This window comes from Takifugu flavidus, chromosome 17, assembly GCF_003711565.1.
Source record: "Takifugu flavidus isolate HTHZ2018 chromosome 17, ASM371156v2, whole genome shotgun sequence".
NCBI lineage: Eukaryota > Metazoa > Chordata > Actinopteri > Tetraodontiformes > Tetraodontidae > Takifugu > Takifugu flavidus.
In genome coordinates, this window is record NC_079536.1 from 5,461,311 (window position 1) to 5,485,387 (window position 24,077).

Below are 24,077 nucleotides of genomic sequence, written 5' to 3' on the forward strand. Positions count from 1 at the left end.
AACCAGTTGTATGATCCTTCGGTTTGGTAACAAATAGGCAATACCAGCAAATACCACAGCCAGTGCCAAAGAACTAAACAAGATAATGGGATCGGTCTATTCCACTGCTGGATAAGAGAAAAAGGTGCCGATTTATGTCGATGACTGCATTCAGTGTAATGATGTCAATAATGATTGTATTGTTATTAAGAATCAATTCCTTTAACACAGAACAAACTCCAAAAGTTTTTGATATCAAGGTGGAACGTGAGGTGAAAAAAAGATGAAATTCTGATCAAAATAGACCGTTTGAAACATTCAAAAAAAGATTTTCAGGGTTGTACCATAAGTCCAAATTGTCAAGGAAAAACCAGTTCAGAAATCTAAACATATGAGAACAATCCCAATAAACACACAAAGGGGAATGCTGGAGTTTGCCCTTATTTGCCATTCATTCTCTTTTGGATAAGCCCGTTTCATCATGGGTTGATGTAATCCCCTGAGAATTTGAAATACATAACTGAAGAAATAAATACATATTTCTTGAGTGTCTGAGTTATTCAACATGTACACCGCATAAGACCTACTAACTGGCCATGTGATGGAAGACTCGAGACTTTGCCGGTACTTTATTGACTAAGAAGGCCTTAGGCAGATTTCAACATCATACCTAACATCATAAGATAGCAGAAATATCAATCAATCAATAAACCAATCTTTATTTATATAGCATCTGTTACAATCAAAATTGTTTCTAGGCGCTTTACAGTATCCCAGGGCTTGACCCCCAACAAGCAACAGTGGCATGGAAAATCTTCCCTTTAACAGGAAGAAACCTTAAGCAGGACCAGGCTTATATCGGGGGATCCTCCTGCTGATGGCTGACTGGGTAGAGAGAGGAGAAGGCGGAGGAGGATAGGTAGAGGAGAGAATAGGTAGAACATAGAAATACATTATATTAATTAAAATAAGATGCCGGTAGAGTTGAGTGGGTCAGCGGGGTCAGAGGTCAGTAGGTCAGTATACAACTATGAAGGCGGTGATACCTGAAGATGAATAGAAGAGGGGGAGCAGAAAAAGTCCACAAGAAATAACATCACTGATCTACTTGGTGAGGAGAGCAGAGCAGAGCAGAGGAGAGGCAGCCAGGGTTACAGCAGCCTGGTGATCAGGTGATCATGTTTCTGGACCCCAACAGCCTCGGCCTATAGCAGCATAACTAAGATGTTAGCCTAATAATTAGACGACCCTCTAAGTATGATTATTTGTTTGTCTAGGATAATAACTGGAACTACAGCCCACCACTGACCTGTATGGTTTGTTTTTGTTTTGTTTTGATTTGCAATCAAATAACTATATTTATATTTTCATTTTTATGTTTCATAACAGTACTTTAGAAACTACTTTACTATAAGGACTTTATTACAAGTAATTATTAGTTCCACAAAGTTTTGTTCTTGGACCAATCCCATTTCCTTTCTATGTTCATCTTTTGCATACAAGTTCTTTAAAGAATTTTAATAGCTTTGCAAGTGTTTCTCATAATAATAATAATGATATTTATGTCTCTTATGTCTAACAGAAAATTACTTAATACAGTAACAATGCATCATACATGTGCTGAAATAACAATGTATCAAATTGAAGCTGATTTAAAAAATGAATCAATTTTGTAGTTTAATCAAAGTTACTACAACAACAATACAACTACAGTTTAAGTTTAGTTTAATCAGAGTTTTTTTCTTCCCATGGGCTCACCACCTGCAGGAGGGGCCAAGGGGGTCGGGTGCATTGTGTGTTGGGTAGCGGCCGAAGGCAGGGACCTTGGTGGTCTGATCCACGGCTGCAGAAACTGGCTCTAGGGACATAGAATGTCACCTCTCTGACGGTGTAGTTTAGTTCCTGTGTAGTTTTTCTGCTCCCCCCCCCCCATTCATTTACAGGTATCGCCGCCTTCGAAGTTGCATGATGACCTCCAGCCCCGCTGACCCGCTCTATAGCATATTTTTGTGTGTGTTTCTGTGCTCTGTGCCTCTCTTCTCTTCTCTTCTCTTCTCTTCTCTTCTCTTCTCTTCTCTTCTCTTCTCTTCTCTTCTCTTCTCTTCTCTCTCTCTTCTCTCTTTACCCAGCCGGCCATCAGCAGGAGGGTCCCCCTACATGAGCCTGGTCCTGCTCAAGGTTTCTTCCTGTTAAAGGGGAGATTTTCCTTGCCACTGTTGCTTGTCTGGGGTTAGGCCCTGGGATTCTGGAAAGTGCCTTGAAACAAATTTGATTGTATAAGACGCTATATAAATAAAGATTGATTGATTGATTGATTGATTGATTGATTGATTGATTGATTGATTGATTGATTGATTGTCAAACCTCGGATTCAAGAGGAGCAATGTGGTTTTCGGCTGGGATGAGAATCAGCACCTCCAAATCTGAGGCCATGGTTCTCAACGGGGAAAAGGTGGAGTGCCTTCTCCGGCTCAAGGAGGAGATCCTGCCCCAAGTGGAGGAGTTCAAGTACCTCGTGGTCTTGTTGACAGGTGAGGGAAGAATGGAGCAGGAGATCGACAGACAGATCGGTGCGGCATCAGCAGTAATGCGGACTCTGCACCGGTACGTTGTGGTGAAGAGAGAGCTGAGCCAAAAGGCGAAGCTCTCGATTTACCGGTTGATCCTCGTTCCTACCCTCACCTATGGTCATGAGCTTTGGGTAATGACCGAAAGAACAAGATCACGGGGACAAGTGGCCGAAATTAGCTTCCTCCGTAGGGTGGCTGGGCTCTCCCTTAGAGATAGGGTGAGAAGCTCTGCCATCAGGGAGGATCTCGGAGTAGAGCCGCTGCTCCTCCGCGTTGAGAGGAGCCAGACAAGGTGGCATCCTAACTAGATGCCCCCTGGACACCTCCCTGGTGAGATGTTCAGGGCATGTCCCTCTGGTAGGAGGCCCCCGGGAAGACTCAGGACACGTTGGAGAGACTATGTCTCTGAACTGCTCTGGGGATGCCTGGGGATCCCCCCGGACGATAAGCAGTAGAGGATGGATGGATGGATGGATGGATGATCAAAGTTTAATTTAAAACGTTCAAAACCCACTGTGGTCATCTTGCGATAAGATGTTTAATGAAATATTAATTTCAGTTATTAACCAAAGAAATATATTTTGATCCATGCCTTTTGATGTAAATTGTACATTAGGAATATTGCTCTACTAAGTAATAATTATGTAAATGTATTCACACTGCATCAAAATTGCACATCTGGACATAGATTCACATCTCTGCAGGTCCATCTTCAGGTTTTCTACAAATAAAATAATGTCTATTAGCATACTCTTTATTTATATTTCTTCTGTTCCAGTGTTTATGATGAATGGATTTGGCTTACTTGAGTTCAATGCAGTCCCGAAGTTCCATGTTCTTTGTTTCGGGCAGTAACAAACACAAACCTCCCGCAACAATAGGGAATGTACCACATATCAGCATGGGTATGCTGGAGTGGTAGACCTCCAGGAGTCCAATCAGGGGAGCGAGGATTCCCCCCACACGGGCAAACATTGAGCTGATACCCAAGCCATTCTGCCTGCATGAATGGAATATTTTAATCCAAAAATTGACCTCTGTTCACTTGTATTAAACAATACTGATGATTACACATAACTGTATAGGATATAATCCTGTAAGAAAATAAATATTACCTTAAACTGGTTGGAAAGAGCTCTGCTGTATAAAGATAGGCTGTGCTGAAAGCACCTGTGATGGAATATTTTCCAAATACAGCCACAACTGTGACCACCACAGGAAGGTCTGAAGAAAAAATGGGAAAGGATGTTTCATATATTTAACTGTATATTCAACCCTGCCTCTTTCGCACATGTACTGTTGGACCAGAATGAGGTGGGCGCGATCCTAAGGTAGAGAAGCATTTTTAGCGTTTGAGTCATCACTATTTTCTTTTTATTTTGATGTTGCACTACCAGTTGACAAATAACACATTTTTTTAGAATTTTGTGACAAAGACAGCCTACATTTTTGTGAAACATGTCTGAAAGTTTAAAATGTGACTTCATATAATGTTAAAAATAAAAATATTCAAAACAAACGGTCTATGTTGCTATTGAGAGTCAGTACCATGACGCACATCTGTGTGAGAAATTTTCTGTTTATCATGTGTAAAAGGGCACAATTGATTGTCAAATGCTCATTGTAAAATTAAATGTACACTACCTTCTGGAATGGCCAGGATCAAAAGACAAGCAACGCCACCCAAAACCAGAAAGCTTATTTTACTTATCCTCCTTCCCAAGCGTTTGTTTAAGACATAACCACTTAGGTGTGAAGGAAGTTCAATGGCTCCAAAGATGAGCTGTGTGATGTAGATATTCGAGCCAAAACTTCCAACATTCAAGGTCAGTGCATAGTAGACCAGACTTATTGAAAACCTAGAATAAAATTTTGAACATCAACATTTCAATTTTTGAAAGCTTCTTAACATTGTTAAGTCTGCTGTGCAGATGTCTCAATTTATTCCACAGGCAGAATTGTGAACAAAATCAGATATTAAAACAGATATTAAGTTGTGTTTTTACAAAGAAAACACTTACCATGTAAATCCCAAAATCAACACACGTTTTCTTAAATATGATATCTTGAAGAGGTGCAACAAATGTTCTCTTTGTAGGGGAGTTTCCATTTCCAACTAAACAAAGCAAAGCATCATGGTTGATTTAAGACTTCAGAGTGTTTAAAAAATAAGTCCTATCTTGAACTGCTGACCTTTTCTAACAGAGTCTCTGGTATCTCCCTCCCGTTGACCCTAGCTGCCCTCTGGAGCTCCTTCTGTGCTGCCTCCTTCTTGCCCTCGGTGAGGAGCCAGCGAGCCGACTCTGGGAGAAGCCTGAAAAAAATGCACCATAGTTAATTTATTTCATTAGAATATTGAGCAATAATCCAGGGAGCTGCTGACCAGTAGCATAGTCCCAAAAGAAGAATATTAGGGCTGATGATGGCCAGTTGCAAGACCCTCCAGTTATGTAACAAATAAGCAATTCCAGGAAGCAAAGTCAGGATTGAAGAACCAAGAAAGATAATCATTGTTGTACAGAGAGCAGCCTTTGAGGGATCGGTCCATTCCACCGCTGTATGTATAACAGAAAGATGCAGAGTTTTGTCAATAAATATCCATTATAACACGGTCATTCAAGATTTTATTGACCCCGACAATCATTGTCTTTGGCACCGACTCAACTCCAGAGGTGTTTTGGTTCAAAACTTGTGGACACCCAATCATTTACCTCTCTAAACATTATTTCCTACCTAGTCCACATACAGTAGCCACAATAACTCCAGAACTTCCACAAAAGAATCTGAAGAACATGTAAACGTAGATATTTGGTGAAAGAGCAGCACCGACGCCGCCAAACAGCAAGACAAAGAGTATGAGCAGGATTGTGAAGCGACGACCAAATCTACAAACAGGAGAGAAAAGACATTAGTTGATTCTACAAATCAGTTACAGTAAATCTGCTTGGTTAGTTGTGGACCCAGAGGTGGGAATATGTGTAATACCTGTCAGAGAGTGCCCCATATACCAGCGCACCAACAAGAAAACCAGCCATAAAGATGGACTGAGATACTTCGATCAAACCACTGTTGTCACAAACAAGATTGAACTATATGAAAGAAAGAACAGTTTAAGAAAAAACCAAAGGTTAATTATTTCATGGAAATTATAGACTCCAAAAACAATACTGATCTCCTGAATGTGAAATCAGCTTATCTTTGCAGTTTCACCTCTGTCATTAGACTGGTGGCACCTTTGGGTGCATCATAGTCCCATCCATTTACGCATTCAGTTGTGCTGTTAATCCCATAAACATTCTGCAGCTTTCAATTTGTCCATCCTTGCTTACAGGCAGGGTGAGATTCCTTTGTCTTTCCTGGGTCAGGTTGGGCGCAAGCTCCAAGATCCAGTCAGTGTTGCAGTGATGTGGGAAGCTCAAACCAGTAAAAACCTGACCAAATAGGTCAAAAAAACTCAATGAAATGGTGATACATAATGCAGCAACTAATGCTTTCTGGAAAAAGCCAAATTCGCCAATTTCCCTGAGGACCTCTCCAAATGTTGCCATCCTGAAAGGTGCCTGAACCAACAATGAGGTCTCAAGGTGGAGCGTGATTCAAGAAATCACCGGTGCCAAGTCTCTACGCAGGGCAAATTAATCTTTTACCAAACACAATCCGTCAGCATATGTTGCCCCTCAACATTTGTTACTTCATGCCTCATGTGATTTCTTGTTTCTTTTACTATTATTGAATGTCAGAGTGGAATGTGCTAAATATGTTGGCTGTCCAACAGTCCATCACCCCCCGCCCAAAACCAATTCTTCCCAAGGGAGATAAATAGAGACAATTTGACTTAAATTTTTATTTTTTATACAACACAATTAATTGTTTTAATTAAGACACAATAAGATTTTACATGTATTTTTTCCCACTTATTGTGAAGAATGAATATACATCAAATACCAGTATTGTAGATTTATACAGATACATGGTAACAGGGAGTCACCAGTTGCCCTATTGGACCTGATTATCTTCATCTTATCTTGACAAGTCTACAATGACCTGAAGATTTTTAGAATTAAAACTACACGTGTATATTCTGATATGTTTATAGAACTGTTTATGTCATTTAAGTGTCCTAATCATAAAAATTCTGTCCAATCAGTTGTGTGATAACTGATGGTGGAGATCTAGTTAGTTTCAAATGTAATTATTCATTGATACTACATTTGAGCTTTAATGTTTGCAGCTATATTTCCTTGCTGTGATTACATTCACATTTGAATTCTTTATACACTGCAACATTTTTTGGTTGAATCACACTATGACCTGTTTTCCTTTGTGCTGAGGCACTTGCACTCACAATACCTAAAGCCCAAATGTACTCAAGCAGGGTTGCTTCACCACATTGATATATAACATGCACAATCTAACATGGTTCGATCCAAGGCTTTAGATGTAAGTTCCAGTTTTACAATGGGAATACCGATCTACAAACTGTTTATAGCAAGAATGTTTGTATTTATTTTTGATTCACATCTGGATGCAGATTCACATCTCTCTCCTTCCATCTGCAGGTTTTCTGCAATTAAAACAACAGAACTAGCCTGTTACTCATTTATCTTTGTTCTATTCCAGTGTTTATGTTGAATGGTTATTAACTTACTTAAGTTCAATGCAGTCCTGAAGTTCCATGTTCTTTGTTTCGGGCAGTAACAAACACAGACCTCCCGCAACAATAGGGAATGTACCACATATCAGCATGGGTATGCTGGAGTGGTAGACCTCCAGGAGTCCAATCAGGGGAGCGAGGATTCCCCCCACACGGGCAAACATTGAGCTGATGCCCAAACCATTCTGCCTGCATGAATGGAATATTTTAATCCAAAACAATATTCACCTGTGTTAAATGATGCTATTTTACACATAACTGTGTAGGATTTAATTCTTTACAGAAAATAAATATTACCTTAAACTGGTTGGAAAGAGCTCTGCTGTATAAAGATAGGCTGTGCTGAAAGCAGCTGTGATGGAATATTTTCCAACTACAGCCACAACTGTGACCACCACAGGAAGGTCTGAAGAGGAAATTGGAAAAGTTATTTTGTTCGACATTGCCTCCTTCACACATGCACTTACCCAGAATTAGATGGGCTCTGTTTGACGGATGTCTTTGAGGATTGTTATTTTTTCCCTTTTTGAGATGTTTAATCAGTTCAGAATTTTCTCTTAATTTTTCATAGCGCAAATATCAACATGTTTGAATTTCTCCATCTGGGTAGTGCTTTCACTCAGCACCAAATTGTCATTTTATATTATCTTCCAGTATTCCACCACTGTCTGACAATAGTTCATTTTTTTAATTGTGCAAAACAATAGCACCATGATTTCTGGGCAAAATGTGTGGGAGGGCACAAATTGATGGAATACAATGTGCATAATATAGCTTTGCACTACCTTCTGGAATGGCCAGGACCAAAAGACAAGCAGCACCACCCAAAACTAGAAAGCCGATTTGATTTATCTTCCTTCCCAAGCATTGACTTAAGATGTAACTACTTATAAATGAAGGAATTTCAATAGCTCCAAAGATGACCTGTGTGATGTAGATATTCGAGCCAAAACTTCCAACATTCAAGGTCAGTACAAAGTACACCAGGCTTATTGAAAACCTAGAAAAAAAATTGAGAAAACAGAAATGGTCCAACTATTGCTGCAGAACAGGGAAAAATAGCAACTTTTCAATATTGGTTCACATTGTTAAGCCTGCTGGATGTATATTACATGTTTATTTCACATCCTAGATGAGTTAAAACAGCTATTATTTTCTGTTTTACAAAAAAAATACACACCAGATAGTTCCCAAAATAAATGTGCGTTTTCTTAAATATGATATCTTGAAGAGGTCCAAAATGTTTGCTCTTTTTAAGGGAGTCTCCATCTCCAGCTAAACAAAGCAAAGCATTGTTTGTTACTTGAGACTTCAGTATATTCAAAAATGAGTCCTATCTTAAACTACTGACCTTTTCTAACAGAGTCTCTGGTATCTCCCGCCCGTTGACCCTGGCTGCCCTCTGGAGCTCCTTTTGTGCTGCCTCCTTCCTGCCCTGGGTGAGGAGCCAGCGAGCTGACTCTGGGAGAAGCCTGATGCGGGAAAAGGATAAGATGTCACATTTAAAGCACCTTTTGATTGTTTGCTTAGAAGGTTCTATAATGAGCTGAGAAGATGCTGACCAGTAGGAAAATCCTAGTAGTAGAAGAACAGGGCTTACAATGACCAGCTGCATGATCCTCCAGTTAGGTAACAAATAGGCAATACCAGGAAGCACAACCATTGTGAAACAACCAAAAAACATAATCACTGTTGTCGAAAAAGCAGCCTTTGAGGGATTGGTCCATTCCACCGCTGTATAAAGGAAATGGATTTACTAAGACTTTTACTTATGACTGTAACAGAATAATTTTTTCATCAATGATTTTACCTAAAATCAGTGTTTTTCATCATTATAGAAGTAATCAACAACAGCATGCTTCTCTGTAAACATTCTACCTACCTAGTCCACATACAGTAGCCACAATGACTCCAGAGCTCCCACAAAAGAATCTGAAGAACATGTAAACGTAGATATTTGGTGAAAGAGCAGCACCGACGCCGCCAAACAGCAGAACAAAGTGTATGAGCAGGATTGTGAAGCGACGACCAAATCTAGAAACAGGAGAGAAAAGACATCAGTTGATTCTGTCAGGTTTCGACATGGAATTTTAAGAAAAGACATCAGGTAGATTGACACATAAGTGGTATTTTTCTAGTGCAGTTATGGATCCCAGGATGGGGAGATAAAAGCATGATACCTGTCAGAGAGGGCCCCATACACTAGCGCTCCAACCAGAAAACCTGCCATATAGATGGACTGAGATGTTTCGATCGAAGTACTGTTGTCACAAATGAGATTAAACTGAATGGAAGAAGAATTTAAAAGTGTTAACGCTAAAGTTATTTAATGGCCAATATAGATTGCAACAGCATTACTGATCGCCTGATATCGCAGTCTCACCTCTGTCAAAATACTGGAAGCACCTTTGGGTGCATCATAGTCCCATCCATTTATGCATTCAGTTGTGTTGGTAATCCCATAAGATTCAATGGTTTCCAGATCCCAATCCACAGGTGTGAACATTTTACAACTTTCAAACAGTCCATCCTTGCTTAAAGGCAGGGTGAGATTCCTTTGTTTCTCCTGGGTCAGGTTGGGTGCAAGCTCCAAGATCCAGTCGGTGTTGCAGTGATGTGGGAAGCTCAGGCTGGTAAATACCTGACCAATGAGGTCAAAAAGACTAAATGAGACAGTGAAGCATAAGGTAGCAACCAATGCTTTCTGGAAAAAGCCAAATTCGCCAGTTTCCTTAAGAACCTCTCTGAAATTTTCCATCCTTACAGGTGGCAGAATCATGTGCAAGTGAAGTGTCATTAAGGCAGAAAGTGGGTTGAAAACAACTGACATAGCAAATTAATCTTTTACCAAGCATAACCTACCCAACAATAGACATTGCTCTTTAACATTTTTTAGTGAACCTGTGTTTTTTTTAGACCAAACATTTTTGTTTCAATGAGAACATAACACTGCTTAGATATGATGTTTTTATAACATAGTATATTTAAAATTTTAAGTTGTGCAAATCTCTGTACTGTAGGATAATGTGTTGATGTAGAAGTCTGAAACGCCTGAATAATCATGTAAAAAAAAAAAAAAAAAACTAAGAAAAAAGCATAAGGTTATGATACATGATGCAGAAACCTTTCTGAAAAAAGCCAAATTCTCTAATCTCTGAGAATCTCTCCAAATTCTGTGAATGATTGGTCATCAAGGTGGACTTTTCACCAGAACCTTATTATCTCATATAGAATCTATTTCAGATTCAGGTCCTTTATTGTCCCACACGGGGAAATTTACAACGCAACAACAGCAAGAGCACGCAGAGACAATTAAGATTAAAATAAAATAGAATAGAATCATAGGGACCTTTTACAAGCATCCCATAAAGAGTGAATGTGCAGTGACGAATCTTTGAATGCTTTTCCATTGGCATTCAGTTGTGGTCGCAATGTTTGCAGTTGTTTTTCATGCATTGAGCTGTGTTTACGCTCACTCTTTACACTGCAGCATTTTAGTCAATATTTAAATTGTTTTGGTTCTATAACTGCTTTATTCAATTTATTCACACTTTGTGTCAGGGTTTCTGGGTTGTGTCGGTCGTTGTCCTGCAGGGGGTGGTGTTGGGCACAATTGGTGGCAGCGGGCACTGCTGGCAGGCGCACCTGTAGGCAATTTACATTGGGCTGCCTATTTAAGCAGGTTGCGCCTGCCTATCAGTGCCAGGGTGTCTGTTTGTCTTGTGAGGGTGTTCTGGTTGTCTTGTCAGCGTGTCAGTTCGTCTTCCTTGTTGTGTGCTGTTGTTCTGTGTTTTCTGGGAGGCCACCTCTGTTCCCTGGGTGCTCCGCAGTCCTGGAGGGCTGCCCTCGTGTTCCTCGTGCGCTCCATGTTCCTCGTGTTCTTTGTGTGCCCCCTCCCCCCTGTAAATAAAGCTGTTTGACCATTTTACCACTGTGTCCTGGCCTGCGTTCGGGTCCTAATCAACCCATCCGTGACACTTTGGCTTCAACCTTCAACATCATACTGACAATATTAAAGTTGTGTTTTTGAAGGTTTGAACTGTAATTTGCAAATGGGTTTAGTTCTCACTTGTTACTTATCAACTTCAGGTCTCCAGGTTTATGGATTTCCACAAAGTTATGTTCTAAGATCAATCCAATTTAATTTATATGTGTATTTTTTTTTTTACTTTATCTTTCAAGAAATCAAACATTTTTTAAGGGATTCTCCAGCTATACAAAGCAAAGCATTGTTGGTAATTTAAAGTTTAAAGACTTTCATGTGTTCCTAGTCTTGTCCTGCACTGCTGACACCAAGAGAGTCTCTGGTATCTCCCTACTGTTGACCCTGGCTACACTGGGAGTGCCTTTTGATAAAAAACATTGTGAGATCATGCAAATTCTATACAGAAAAGCCCCTGGCAATCAGGGAATTAAAACCACAAACCTTCTTGCTGACTGCAGCCTCAGTGTGTTATCATCCCACCCTGTTCAAGTAACCACCAGTGTGAAAAACAGGTTTTTCACACTGGCGGTTACTTGAACAGGGTTTTTCACACTGAAAAAGTCTATTTTGAATTTGTTTTTATTTGTTTGTTTTTTTTAATTGGGGCTCCGGCGCCAAGCAGGTTCTACATGCGGATGTAGGATGTTCATATATGATGGCAGCAAATGATTAAGCTGGCAGGACAGTTTTGAGGACACATCCCATTGTCAATGTTTCAGGGTGAGATTGTACTGTACTTTGCAAATGGTTTTAGCAATGATTTTCTGAAAATTAGTTTCCAGTGTTGCACTACATATGTTTATCCTTTGCAAAACTGTCTCAAAACAATGTAAATATTTCTTCCAGAAGTTGACATCAGAGGAAACAAAACTTTGGAATACGTTGCAGGCCTGTCTTGCAGAAATGAAAAGGATGTTCTTCATTTTATTAGCAATGAGTTTCAACCCCATGCCCAGAATGCAACAATTACAGCAACTGAGACAGGTCATGATGAGCAGAATGCAGTCTAAGTAACATAAAAAAAGAACTCTGGATTCAAAGATCTTAAAGTGGATGGCCTAGCAGCTACATTTTCAGAGACCTTGTGACAAAATCTTTCACTGCTTAAAGGTTTACTTAAAGCAACGAAAGGTCCCTATTAATTTGTTTTTTTGCTGACAAAGCCTTACATATTTCCTTTAAATAACATTATATAGAAGTAAAAGTGATCAATAGTAAAGAATTATCATTTACAAACCACAAACATTTTTGTCGTTTGGTCAAAGTAAAATTGAGACCACATGCAAAATGGACCATGGCTATCAGTTATATTCTAAGAAAAGACACTTTTATCACCATTTGGCACTTGAAAATATATAAAATTAATCTGTCTTCAAATATAAGTTTCAGTTTCACAATAGCAACATTGATCTTCAAAGTGTTTATGATTCCAGTTGCAGATCTACACAGAGATCGCTTTCTCTATAGATCCATCTTCAGGTTTTCTGAAAATAAACCAACAAAACGAGCCTGTTACTAATTTATGGGTTCTATTCCAGTGTTTATGTTGAATGGATTTGGCTTACTTGAGTTCAATGCAGTCCCGAAGTTCCATGTTCTTTGTTTCAGGCAGTAACAAACACAAACCTCCCGCAACAATAGGGAATGTGCCACATATCAGCATGGGTATGCTGGAGTGGTAGACCTCCAGGAGCAGGACCAGTGGAGCAAGGATTCCCCCCACACGTGCAAACATTGAGCTGATACCCATCCCATTCTGCCTGCATGAATAGAAACATTAAAATTCAGAAAATAGCTTTTTCTCATCTGTACTAAATAATGTAGACATTTTAATTTATACAGCAAAGAACTGTATAATTTTAAATCCTTAAAGAAAATAAATATTACCTCAAACTGGTTGGATAGAGCTCTGCTGTATAAAGGAAGGCTGTGCTGAAAGCAGCTGAGATAGAATATTTTCCAAATACAGCCACAACTGTGACCACCACAGGAAGGTCTGAAGAGAAAATGGGAAAGGATACTTCATATATGTCACTGTTTTACTGAACACGACCTCTTTCACACATGTACTGTTGCACCTTAATGAGGTGGGCTCTATCTTAACAATGTCTGTTTGCTGTTGGTGAAGTTTATTCAAAACAAACAGTCTATGGTGCTATTGAGAGTCAGTACCATGACACACATCTGTGTGAGAAATTTTCTGTTTATCATTTGTAAAAGGGCACAATTGATTGTCAAATGCTCATTGTAAAAATAAATGTACACTACCTTCTGGAATGGCCAGGATCAAAAGACAAGCAACACCACCCAAAACTACAAAGCCTGATTGACTTAGTCTCCTTCCCAAGCGTTCATTTAAGACATAACCACTTAGGTAGGAAGGGAATTCAATGGCTCCAAAGATGAGCTGTGTGATGTAGATATTTGAGCCAAAACTTCCAACATTCAATGAGAGAGCAAAATACACTAGACTTATTGAAAACCTGGGGAAAAAATGGAAAAACAACAAAAAACAGAAATATTGAAGCAACTATTGTGCAGGACAGGCAAAATATGCTGTGCATACAAGTTTTTTTCACAAAGAAAATACACATATAAATTTACCATGTAATTCCCAAAATCAATGTACGTTTTCTTAAATATGATATCTTGAAGAGGTCCAACAAATTTCCTCTTTTTAGGGGAGTCTCCATCTCCAGCTAAACAAAGCAAAGCACAGCATCATGGGTGATTTGAGACTTCAATGTGTTCAAAAATAAGTCCTGACCATAAGTGCTGACCATTTCTAACAGAGTCTCTGGTATCTCCCTCCCGTTGACCCTGGCTGCCCTCTGGAGCTCCTTTTGTGCTGCCTCCTTTCTGCCCTGGGTGAGGAGCCAGCGAGCTGACTCTGGGAGAAGCCTGATGTGGACAACGATGCCAAATTTAAACCATCTTTGTTAATTTATTGATTAGAGTATTTTATTAAGATCCAGGGTGCTGCTGACCAGTAGTACAGTCCCAAAACAAGGATGAGAGGGCTGATGATGACCAGCTGCATGATCCTCCAATTAGGTAACAAATAGGCAATACCAGGAAGCAGAGTCAGTGAAATTGAACCAAACAATACAATCAGCGTTGTAGAAAGAGCAGCCTTTGTGGGATCAGTCCATTCCACCGCTGTATAACAGAAATGGAACTGGTGAAACTTTCGCTCATTACTGCATTCATAAATAATTTCAATGCCACCAACAATCATTGGCTTTAGCACTAAACCCCAGTGGCGTTTTATTTAAAACATATGGAGACAGGCATTCAAGGTAGTTTTCTGTGTTAACTGGACTGTTTTTCTTCTCTATTGAAGACATTTTCCCTTCTATCGAGAAGGCAGTTCTGAACTCGCCGGGGACAGAGCTTAAAAAAATATGGAGACAGACATATTTACCTCTGTGAATATTCTACTTACCTAACACACATACATTAGCCACAATGACTCCAGAGCTCCCACAAAAGAATCTGAAGACCATGTAAATGTAAAAATGCGGTGAAAGAGCAGTTCCAACGCCACCAAACAGCAGGACAAAGAGTATGAGCAGGACTGTGATGCGCCGGCCAAATCTACAAACAGAACAAAAAAGACATCAGTTGATTCTGTCTTGCTTGGATGGGGGCATTTAAGTGTACCTGTCAGACAGCGCCCCAAAACTAAGTGTCCCAACCAGGAAACCTGCCATATAGATGGACTGAGATGCTGTGATCAAACCACTGTTGTCACAAACAAGATCAAACTAAATGGAAGAAAGAATTATGCAAAGAAGAAAACAACTGTTAACTGACAGCCATTGTAAACTCCAAAAGCATTAATGGCTGCCTGAGTGAGAAATTGATTGTTGGTTGTAGACTCACCTCAGTCGTAGTAGAGGAAGCACCTTTGGGTGCATCATAGACCCATCCATTTATGCATTCAGTTGTGCTGTTAATCCCATAAACTTCAATGGTTTCCAGATCCCAATCCACAGGGGTGAACATTTTACAACTTTCAAACTGTCCATCCTTGCTTAAAGGCAGGGTGAGATTCCTTTGTTTCTCCTGGGTCAGGTTGGGTGCAAGCTCCAAGATCCAGTCAGTGTTGCAGTGATGTGGGAAGCTCAGGCTGGTAAATACCTGACCTATCATGTCAGAAAAACTAAATAGAGGGGTTATACAAAATGCAGCAACTAATGCTTTCTGGAAAAAGCCAAATTCGCCAATTTCTTTGAGAGCCTCTGCAAAATTTGCCATTCTGAAAGGCAGCAGAACCAGCAGTGATGCATTGTCAAGGCAGAGCGAGAACCAGGGAAACCTGACAATGTAAATCAATCATTTACTAAGGACAACTGTCCATGTTATCCAACAGCTTCCAAATTGAACCACTAAAATTCATTTGAGAAAACTGGTGAATTTAGAAAATCCCATAGAATATTTTATTGCAATAGATAAAATTCATGTGCTTGCTTTTTTCTTAAGTAAAACCATGAAAACATAATTAAATGTCAAGAAAAAATGTCCTATTGGACCTAGGTGTCTTTGATATCTTAGTCTTGTCAGCAACTATAAAAAGATCTAATCAGTAGGACACTCATAAGTGTGACAGATACTGTAACTTTGAGATTATAGATGTTGCTCTAAAAAACACGTTGACCTTAGAATTCACTTGACACATGTGGTTTGAGCACCAGCGGTGGCAAACATTGCTCTTTAGACTTGTCCAATTCCTTCACTGACATTTTGTAAATGATTAATTCTACATAAATTGTATAGACATGTTATCGTTGGAGGCTCCACATGGTTGTGTTTTGTGGTAATATATTCAGTTTTGTTGAGACCCTAAATAATGGAAATAATAATATTTTCAACGATTCCAAGCTAATTTCAGCACAAAATCAGAAATTCCTCTGATTAAAACTCAACACATCAACACTTTTGGTTATTCATTCTTTTATTTAGTGAGACCAGTGTTTACATTGTGTGTAGACAATAATTTGTTTGAGCAGCACCCAAATAGAAATTGTTACAATTTGATGTGTGTATGGTGGACCTTTTTTCTAGTTCTTGTGTGTTGCAGAGCTGGTTCCTGCATAAATAAACAATCTTGCTAAGCCCTGTAAAAGCAAGCTTTTCAGATTTCTGTGTCCATGGGCCAAGTTCTATTTTTTTAAAAGTCATTTGAAGCAACTTGTGAAGCTGTACTACCTCAGCTTTCTTAACAGGTTAAACAAAATTTGCCAAAATTTAGTAATACAAATTTGGGTGATTTCTATTTAATGATATAGCCTACCATCACAATCTACTAATCCAATTCATTACAGCCATGGCTGTTACTCAGAGCCATTTTAGGGCTACTTTGAACAAATTTCTTACATTTTACTCCAACAGAGTTACTGGAGTAAAATTGTGTGTACCCCGAAAAAATAGTGAAAAAGGGGATTTCACATATCAAAATATAAGTCTGAAACAATGACCATGTTTTCTCCAAGATTGTACATGAGAATAGCAATAATAGCAATTATAATTATTATAACATTTCTTTTAAAGCTATTTTTTAATTGCTACATTTAGTGTTGTAATTATGTATCAGGTTTTTCATGCATTTTATTTCATATTAAAAACAATAGAATTTTCTTGTAGTATTTTTGCGAAAATCCACAATATGGTGGGGGGATTTGGTGGATGTGGTAGCCCCACTTGCAAATCTTACATAGAACCGGAAGATTATTCCATAAAGGATAGTTCATTTTTCTATACAGTACAGGGAACATTTAGCCAGAAAAGAATATAAACTGCTCCCATTCCAAGATGGGCCCTTACAATGTTCAGTTCGTGCTTGAATGTAGTGAAAATAAAATACGTTTATGGGACGCTATCAGATATGCAATTGGATCGTATGTAGGCCCAGCTGTAAGTTTTTTGTAAATAAAAATGAGGAAAATGTTAATATTTTGTATTTAAGCAGTTAGAACCAAATGTGGTTTGTTCCTCAAACTTCAGCTTCACAACAGAAAGTAGAAGAAGTTGCATTTTGTACAAACGGTTCAGTGATAGACACAATTGCATCCCAAATGTGTAGTATTGAATTTGAGACAGAGAATTGGGATTGGTGTCAATACTGGATAAATTGTTAGCTCATTTGAGTTCTGCGTGGTCTGGGAGGTCAGTGTGGATTGTTTCAGGCAGTAACAAACAAAAAAACCCTGCAACAATGGGAGTGATTCCATATATCATCATGGGTAAGCTTTGGTGGTAGACTTCCAGGGGCCTTACCAGAGGAGTTAGGATGCCAGCCACACGAGCACACACGGAGTTAACACCCAAACCATTCTGCCTGTATAAGAGCAAAATTGACTTCTAATAATCGATAATGCTTAGTATTTTGTCATTATGTATGTACTCATTTACAAAATATGCATTACCTTAACACTGTAGGATAGAGCTCTGCAGTATAAACAAAGGCTGTAGTGAATGCAGCGCTGACAAAATATTTTCCAAGCACGGCTATGACTGTGACCACCACAGGAAGGTCTGATAAAGAAAAAAGACATATGTTAGAGAAAACAAAATCCCGAGGGGCATCTGCCTCATGTTACAAGAGCACATATTGGATTATAAAGTTGAGGTATTTGCAATAATCCCTCATGGACAGATTTCATCAAATTTGATGCAAGACCTTAGATTGGAAAAACAAAAAAGAAAATTTTGACTAGAGCAAACAAATCAGTGCTCACCTTGATGGGTAGAAAACAGGATTCATTAAAAAGAAGTGAAGTCATTGGATAAGTCCTATAAATGTGCATTGACATTTAAATGTGTTAGTTTATCAGGACAGATGTGGTGAAAGGAGACGTTATTACAATCATGTGTTTTGGTGTTTCATGTAGACTAACAGCATTTTATTCCACAAAATATTAGACATTACCTTTTGGGACCACAAGGACCAAAAGACACGCGGCACCCCCAAAGAACAGGAATGCTGTTTGACTAATCCTCCTTCCCACATGCTGGTTTAGAACAAAACTGCTGAGCATCGATGGAATCTCAACAGCTCCAAAGATGAGCTGTGTGATGTAGATATTCTGGCCAAAACTGCCAACATTCAACGTCAGTCCAAAATACACCATACTTATTGAAAACCTACAAGAAGAAGAAGCAGTTCCGCTTTTTATAAAGGTCAGCTAGTCTAGTAATTACATAATTTAAAAACTAAGATTTTGAGTAGTTAATGTGAATATATGGCAAACAAACACTAAGATTGTTTCAATGAGCATATAAATTGAACTACACTTCTAGTATGATTGGGGCGAATAATTTTTGCAACTAGAATTTCTGCCTACAAAGAAGTTTGCAGTAGTCAGATTATGGATGGACTTGTACTGTTTTACTTTGTTGTTCTTGGGCTACATTGGTTGACCTTTCACTTGACACTTCAACAATTCAAAGAGAAGTTAGCCAGTGTGGTGGTAGCAACAGTCAAATCAACAACAGCAATGTACAATTTTACACATCAGTACTTGGCATCCTCTTTTTATGTCCTGAATCAGCGTTACGTCATCCACAAAAATACTTTGCCATGGCTTGCTGTGTTACTTCCGGTTGCTACCACACAGCAAAGTGTTTAAATTTGGTGGGATGCTTGTGTTTTCAGGTGAGGAAAATATTAGCGAAACATAGCACATCTGCAGATTACATAGGCTAGCTCACCATCCACATGCTCTCATACATCGACTCACAACCGAGCCATCTGGGGTTTTCAGTCTGAATTAATTTGGAGTTCTCTGTGTCGATTTTTGTCAATCATCCATATGCATTTTATGTACTGTAACTCGGAATCGTGTTTTCTACTACCGGTACTACACCTAACGAATCATTGAAATACGCACCAAATAAAGCCCAAAATAAACGTTTGTTTTCTCAAATATGGTATCCTGAAGATGTCCAACATGTTTTCTTTCTTCAAGAGAGCCTCCATCTCTAGCTAAACAAAGGAAATAATAATGGCCTTTAAAATTACATTTGTAATTGTCAAAAACCTATCATGTCTAATGCTGCTGACCTTTGTTAACAGATGCTCAGGTATCTTCCTCCCATTCACTCTGGCTACCCTCATGAGCTCTTTCTGTGCCTCTTCCTTCCTGCCCTGAGTCATGAGCCAGCGAGCCGACTCTGGGAGAAGCCTGACACATATCAAGAGTGTTAAAACTGCCATACCTACAGTTTAGGAGAATTTGACACAAGGTCAAAAAGATACCAACCAGTACGATAATACCACAATGAGGAGAAGTGGGCCGAAAAGCACTAGATGCAGGATCCTCCAGTTAGGAAACAAATAGGCAACACCAGGGAGCACCATAACTCCAAGGGCATCAAAAATCATAAGCATTGTTGTAAAAAGAGCTGATTTTGATGGATCAGTCCACTCCACTACTGCAAGAGGAATGATTACATTAACATCAGTGTTAGAAAATATTCACAATTGATTAGCTGTTCATCAGAACTGTTTACAGCCCCTGATATCACTGTCTAAGACACAAGAAACACAGTTTCACACATCTACATTTCTAGGAAACACCTTGAAATTTTCTTTTCTTCAGATTTTACCACTGGAGTATCTGGGTTATACAAATCAAGATGCCTACTCTGCTTACTTGAGAAGTCAGTCACAGATGAAATGTATACATACCAAACACAGTTAAACTAGCCTTAATTATACCCGAACTCCCATGAAAAAATCTTAAGACCATGTAAACATAGATGTTTGGTGAAAAGGCAGCTCCCGCACCAAACAGGAATTGGACAAAGACACAGATCAGGACTGCTGAACGTCGTCCATATCTGCAAAAGAAAAGGCTTGATACTTTTTTTTTTTTTTCGCAGAAGCATGTGGTGACACAAAGAACATTGCAAAAAAATTATAGGGGTCAATTTTACATTGGCCTTTTAATATTTTCTCCAAAGATGGTAACTTGCAATAATTATCAGGTGAGTCAGAGATGGGAACAGGCTAGAAAAAACATTGAACAGACCAGAGAAAAGGGCTGTAAGTTCATGTTAACTGATCATTTACCTGTCAGAAATTGACCCAAATACCAGAGAGCCCACCAGAAAACCTGCCATGTAGCTGGACTGTGATGCCTGAATCAAGCCACTCTTGGAACAAACCAAACCAAACTGAAAGATGAGAAAATCATGGGAAATAGCTCAGAAAAGTGACTTGATCCTTGCTTGTATTCTTACCTCTGTCACAATGCTGGCACAGCCTGCAGGCACCTCGTAGTCCCATCCATTTATGCATTCAGTTGTGCTGTTAATTCCATAAACTTCAATGGTTTCCAGATCCCAATCCACAGGTTTTAACATTCTACAGTTTTCAAATAGTCCATCATCGTTTACAGGCAGGGTGAGATTCCTTTGTCTTTCCTGGGTCAGGTTGGGTCCAAGCTCCAAGATCCAGTTGGTGTTGCAGTGATGCGGAAAGCTCAGCCCCGTAAACACCAGGCTGGCAATACCAAAGGCACAGCTTGCGCTAATGCCACATAATGCAGCAAGTAACAATTTCTGAAACAAACCAAACTCTCCAGTTTCTTTAAGGATCTCTCCAAAATGTCTCATGATGACAAGTGGCTAAGTTTGCAGTCCTTTCTCATCAAAGGGAAGATCATGACACAGACAGACCTTATTAATCGTTTACCAAGCACAACCCAAGAATGGGAATATAAGCCTCCAGGATATATTCATTTTTATTTGAGAAAATGCAATCAGTGTCCCTTGATGGTGATGTTAGCTCCCTTAGTTCTGTTTACATTCACTTCTATCATTCCGAGTGCCAAACAAACTTTTTTTTATAAAAATAATTTGTAAGGCAAATGACTGTGGGGAATGCTCTATTGGACTCAAGGTTGATTACCTTTTTACTAGACATACAATTTCTTGTAGAAGACTTTTTATAAGCTGCTGTTTAATGTTTTGTTGCTTTCTTTGTTTTGTTATTTCTTAAATCTGATGATGCAAAGTTTATCAGGCCTAAGATTTTATATTGCCATGAATTACATTTGTTTTACACAAACAGGCTATTTATTGCACATTATAACGTGTGCATACAAGACATTATGTTCATGCATAATTAAAAGATAGTATAAAAGAAGTAAAGGAAACCCCGACATCCCAGACATCTGTATCAGCATCAAGAAAAATAAAGGTGAACCTGAAACTTAGTCAAGAATAATTCAGTCTTGAAAATTATAGGTGATCACATCAAATGATTGCAACAAAGAACTTATCACAGTATAACAGCTAAACCAAAAGAAAGGCTGTTCTGCTCTATATGGCTTTTGATATTTTTTTGTAAAAGTTTGTCTTGTATTTGTATAGACTACAGGAATGTGCTTCTCATGATATAATCATATTTACTAAAACTAGACCATTTTGATTTTTAGCAGATAGTCATGCATAAAAGCACACAAAATGCTTAGTTTGCCTCAATCCAGATGGGAATGCTGATTCTTTAAGTAGATACGTGGTGAGTAGTTGAAGTTGTTTTCTTAACTCTATAAGCCCTAACTTTGAGTAGCTGTTCAAACAAAGGCATAAAGTACAATGGATGTATTTTATCTTTTGAAAAAAAGAGCTGTAGAATGTTACAGTATATCCTCTGTGACATGTGTCACGTTTATGTCTGACAGGACTTATCAATGTTTATCAATGTTATCAATGTTTTACCCACCCAGGACAGCAGATGAAGTCCTGAGGCTTAGAGTCATGTGTGGTAAAACTTTCACTCACATTAATTTTGTATGTGGCACCAGCACAAAATGTTAAAAATTGAGTGGACAACTACTCTTAGTTTTGTCACTTGGATGGAAACCTTTTCCTTTCGTTTGTGTTTATTTTTTTTTATCCCTTTTTGTTTGTGAAGATCCATTAGATCAAGGGTATTCAACTATAATGCAAAGAGGTCCAGTCAGAGAAAATTTATTAAAGTAAAGGTCCGGAACATCAACATCTCTCAAAAGAAGTGCTGCATTTTTTTAAAGAGAAAATAAATAAAATAGCTCTGCAAAAAATGTGCACCTTAAAATAAAGTTTTACCTTGAGAGAAATAAAGTTTAATAACAGTTTTTTTCGAATTTTTCTTCAACTGTCTCACATCTGCCCGCTTTGACACCTCGTCAGCCATGCCCAACACCTCCCCTCCCCCCAGTGTCACTGCCCCCATGGACCTCACTCCATCAAAGGCAGTTCCCTCCTCCTCCCCCCCTCCACTCACCATCACTCACCATCAGTCCCCCCCCCCATCACTTACCACCAGTTTCCCCCTCCCCCCCCCCCATTCACCATCAGTGAACAGGATGTGCGAAGGCAGTTCGCCAGGTTGAACCCGCGCAAGGCCCCTGGCCTGGATGGCGTGTCTCCTTCCACCCTGAGGCACTGCGCAGAGGAGCTGACTCCTGTCTTCACAGACATCTTCAACTCCTCCCTGGAGTCATGCCAGGTGCCAGCCTGCCTCAAAACTTCAACCATCGTCCCTGTCCCCAAGAAGCCACGGATCACTGGGCTTAACGACTACAGACCTGTGGCGCTCACCTCTGTAGTCATGAAGTCCTTAGAGCGCCTGATCCTGCCACACCTCAAGTCCATCACCACCCCCCTCCTGGATCCACTGCAGTTCGCCTACAGAGCTAACAGATCTGTGGACGACGCGGTCAACCTGGCCCTTCACTCCACCCTGCAGCATCTGGACTCCCCGGGAACCTACGCGAGGATCCTGTTCGTGGACTTCAGCTCTGCGTTCAACACCATCCGCCCCGCTCTGCTACAGGACAAGCTGTCCCGGCTTAGTGTGCCTGACTCCCTCTGCAGGTGGATCACTCACTTCCTGACGGATCGGAGTCAGTATGTGCGGCTGGGGAAGACTGTCTCGGACTCTGTCTTCATCAGCACTGGATCACCCCAGGGCTGTGTACTTTCCCCCCTCCTCTTCTGACTTCAGGAAAGTCACAGCCCCTTTGCCCCCCCTTGCCCTCATGGACTCCCCCATCACCATCGCGGACTCCTTCCGCTTCCTGGGCACCACCATCACCCGGGACCTTAAGTGGGAGCCAACCATCAAGAAGGCCCAGCAAAGGATGTTCTTCCTACGGCAGCTGAGGAAGCTCAAACTGCCTCCCAGGATGTTGGCGCAGTTTTATACGGCCATCATGGAGTCCATCCTCACCTCCTCCATCCTCACCTCCTCCATCACCGTGTGGTTTGCTGGCGCCATCGTCAGGGACAGACTAAGGCTGCAGCGCGTCGTGCGCGCTGCCGAGAAGGTGATCGGCTGCAGGCTTCCATCCATCCAGGACCTGTATATCTCCAGGACCCGGAGGCGTGCAGGTCGGATCACGGCCGACCCTTCCCACCCTGGTCACGGACTGTTTTCCCCCCTCCCCTCAGGCAGGAGACTACGGTCCATTCGGACCAAAACCTCCCGCTACATGAACAGCTTCTTCCCCTCTGCCATCAGGCTGCTGAACACCAAGTGACTTATCACTTAAGCACCATGAACAGCAGCCAGTCGGACTCACGAACAATACATCACATTACTCCTGCATTGACCTGCACTATTTCTTACTATTTATGTATATACTGTATATATGTCTTATTTTATTTTATTTATCTTATTCTAAGTGTTGTCTTCTTTATGTTGAATGTCACAGCGTCACACCAAGACAAATTCCTAGCTTGTGTAATACTGTGTATTACATGAACAATGGCAATAAATCTGATTCAATTCAATTCAATTCAATCTTGACTGAACAACAATCTTAACCACTTTTACATCAACAATCTTAACAAATCCTAACAATTAAACACTTGAGTTTCTCTGTCTTTCCGCTTA

General features: G+C 39.9%; 3 protein-coding genes and 1 pseudogene across 7 annotated transcripts; all 4 read right to left on the reverse strand.

The window, feature by feature from the left end:
* Positions 1–2,329: 2,329 nt before the first annotated feature.
* LOC130513968 (solute carrier family 22 member 13-like) lies at positions 2,330–6,103 on the reverse strand (annotated as a pseudogene).
* Positions 6,104–6,435: 332 nt separating this feature from the next.
* On the reverse strand, positions 6,436–9,977 carry LOC130513965 (solute carrier family 22 member 13-like). The gene is made up of 10 exons (XM_057013289.1): positions 9,587–9,977; positions 9,384–9,487; positions 9,086–9,237; positions 8,766–8,937; positions 8,555–8,675; positions 8,384–8,478; positions 7,989–8,203; positions 7,501–7,609; positions 7,198–7,392; positions 6,436–7,113 (listed from the first exon to the last, which is right to left on the reverse strand). The coding sequence occupies exons 1-10, from the start codon at positions 9,959–9,961 to the stop codon at positions 7,083–7,085; spliced, it is 1,569 nt and encodes a 522-aa protein (XP_056869269.1). The 5' UTR covers positions 9,962–9,977; the 3' UTR covers positions 6,436–7,082.
* Positions 9,978–12,079: 2,102 nt separating this feature from the next.
* LOC130513961 (solute carrier family 22 member 13-like) lies at positions 12,080–15,498 on the reverse strand. Its single transcript, XM_057013285.1, has 10 exons — positions 15,074–15,498; positions 14,852–14,955; positions 14,634–14,785; positions 14,176–14,347; positions 13,969–14,089; positions 13,793–13,887; positions 13,457–13,671; positions 13,076–13,184; positions 12,754–12,948; positions 12,080–12,672 (listed from the first exon to the last, which is right to left on the reverse strand). The coding sequence occupies exons 1-10, from the start codon at positions 15,446–15,448 to the stop codon at positions 12,630–12,632; spliced, it is 1,581 nt and encodes a 526-aa protein (XP_056869265.1). The 5' UTR covers positions 15,449–15,498; the 3' UTR covers positions 12,080–12,629.
* A 295-nt stretch (positions 15,499–15,793) lies between these two features.
* Positions 15,794–22,362, reverse strand: LOC130513966 (solute carrier family 22 member 13-like). Of its 5 annotated transcripts, none has more exons than XM_057013292.1 (10): positions 20,435–22,362; positions 20,265–20,347; positions 19,881–20,032; positions 19,453–19,624; positions 19,254–19,374; positions 19,081–19,175; positions 18,120–18,334; positions 17,617–17,725; positions 17,468–17,528; positions 15,794–17,397 (listed from the first exon to the last, which is right to left on the reverse strand). In XM_057013292.1, exons 1-10 carry the CDS (start codon positions 20,807–20,809, stop codon positions 17,239–17,241), a joined length of 1,542 nt encoding a protein of 513 aa, XP_056869272.1. In that variant the 5' UTR covers positions 20,810–22,362; the 3' UTR covers positions 15,794–17,238. The 5 variants fall into 5 exon arrangements, 4 of the variants coding, with proteins under 4 accessions (XP_056869272.1, XP_056869273.1, XP_056869270.1 ...); XM_057013293.1 differs by having other exon boundaries at positions 15,795–17,397; positions 19,980–20,032; positions 20,265–20,368; XM_057013290.1 differs by having other exon boundaries at positions 15,796–17,397; positions 20,265–20,368; positions 20,435–22,359.
* Between the last annotated feature and the right edge of the window lie 1,715 nt (positions 22,363–24,077).

Coding starts and splice junctions, on each gene's coding strand:
- LOC130513965 (XM_057013289.1), bottom strand. CDS start 9,961: ATGGAAAATTTCAGAGAGGTTCTTAAGGAAACTGGCGAATTTGGCTTT. Junction 8,676..8,765: donor CTACTAGGATTTTCCTACTG/GTCAGCATCTTC, acceptor TTCCCGCATCAG/GCTTCTCCCAGAGTCAGCTC. Junction 8,479..8,554: donor CAGAGACTCTGTTAGAAAAG/GTCAGTAGTTTA, acceptor TGCTTTGTTTAG/CTGGAGATGGAGACTCCCTT.
- LOC130513961 (XM_057013285.1), bottom strand. CDS start 15,448: ATGGCAAATTTTGCAGAGGCTCTCAAAGAAATTGGCGAATTTGGCTTT. Junction 14,956..15,073: donor CTTCCTCTACTACGACTGAG/GTGAGTCTACAA, acceptor TCTTCCATTTAG/TTTGATCTTGTTTGTGACAA. Junction 14,348..14,633: donor GGCTAATGTATGTGTGTTAG/GTAAGTAGAATA, acceptor TCTGTTATACAG/CGGTGGAATGGACTGATCCC.
- LOC130513966 (XM_057013290.1), bottom strand. CDS start 20,809: ATGAGACATTTTGGAGAGATCCTTAAAGAAACTGGAGAGTTTGGTTTG. Junction 20,369..20,434: donor GTGCCAGCATTGTGACAGAG/GTAAGAATACAA, acceptor CTCATCTTTCAG/TTTGGTTTGGTTTGTTCCAA. Junction 18,335..19,080: donor TTTATTTTGGGCTTTATTTG/GTGCGTATTTCA, acceptor TTCTTCTTGTAG/GTTTTCAATAAGTATGGTGT.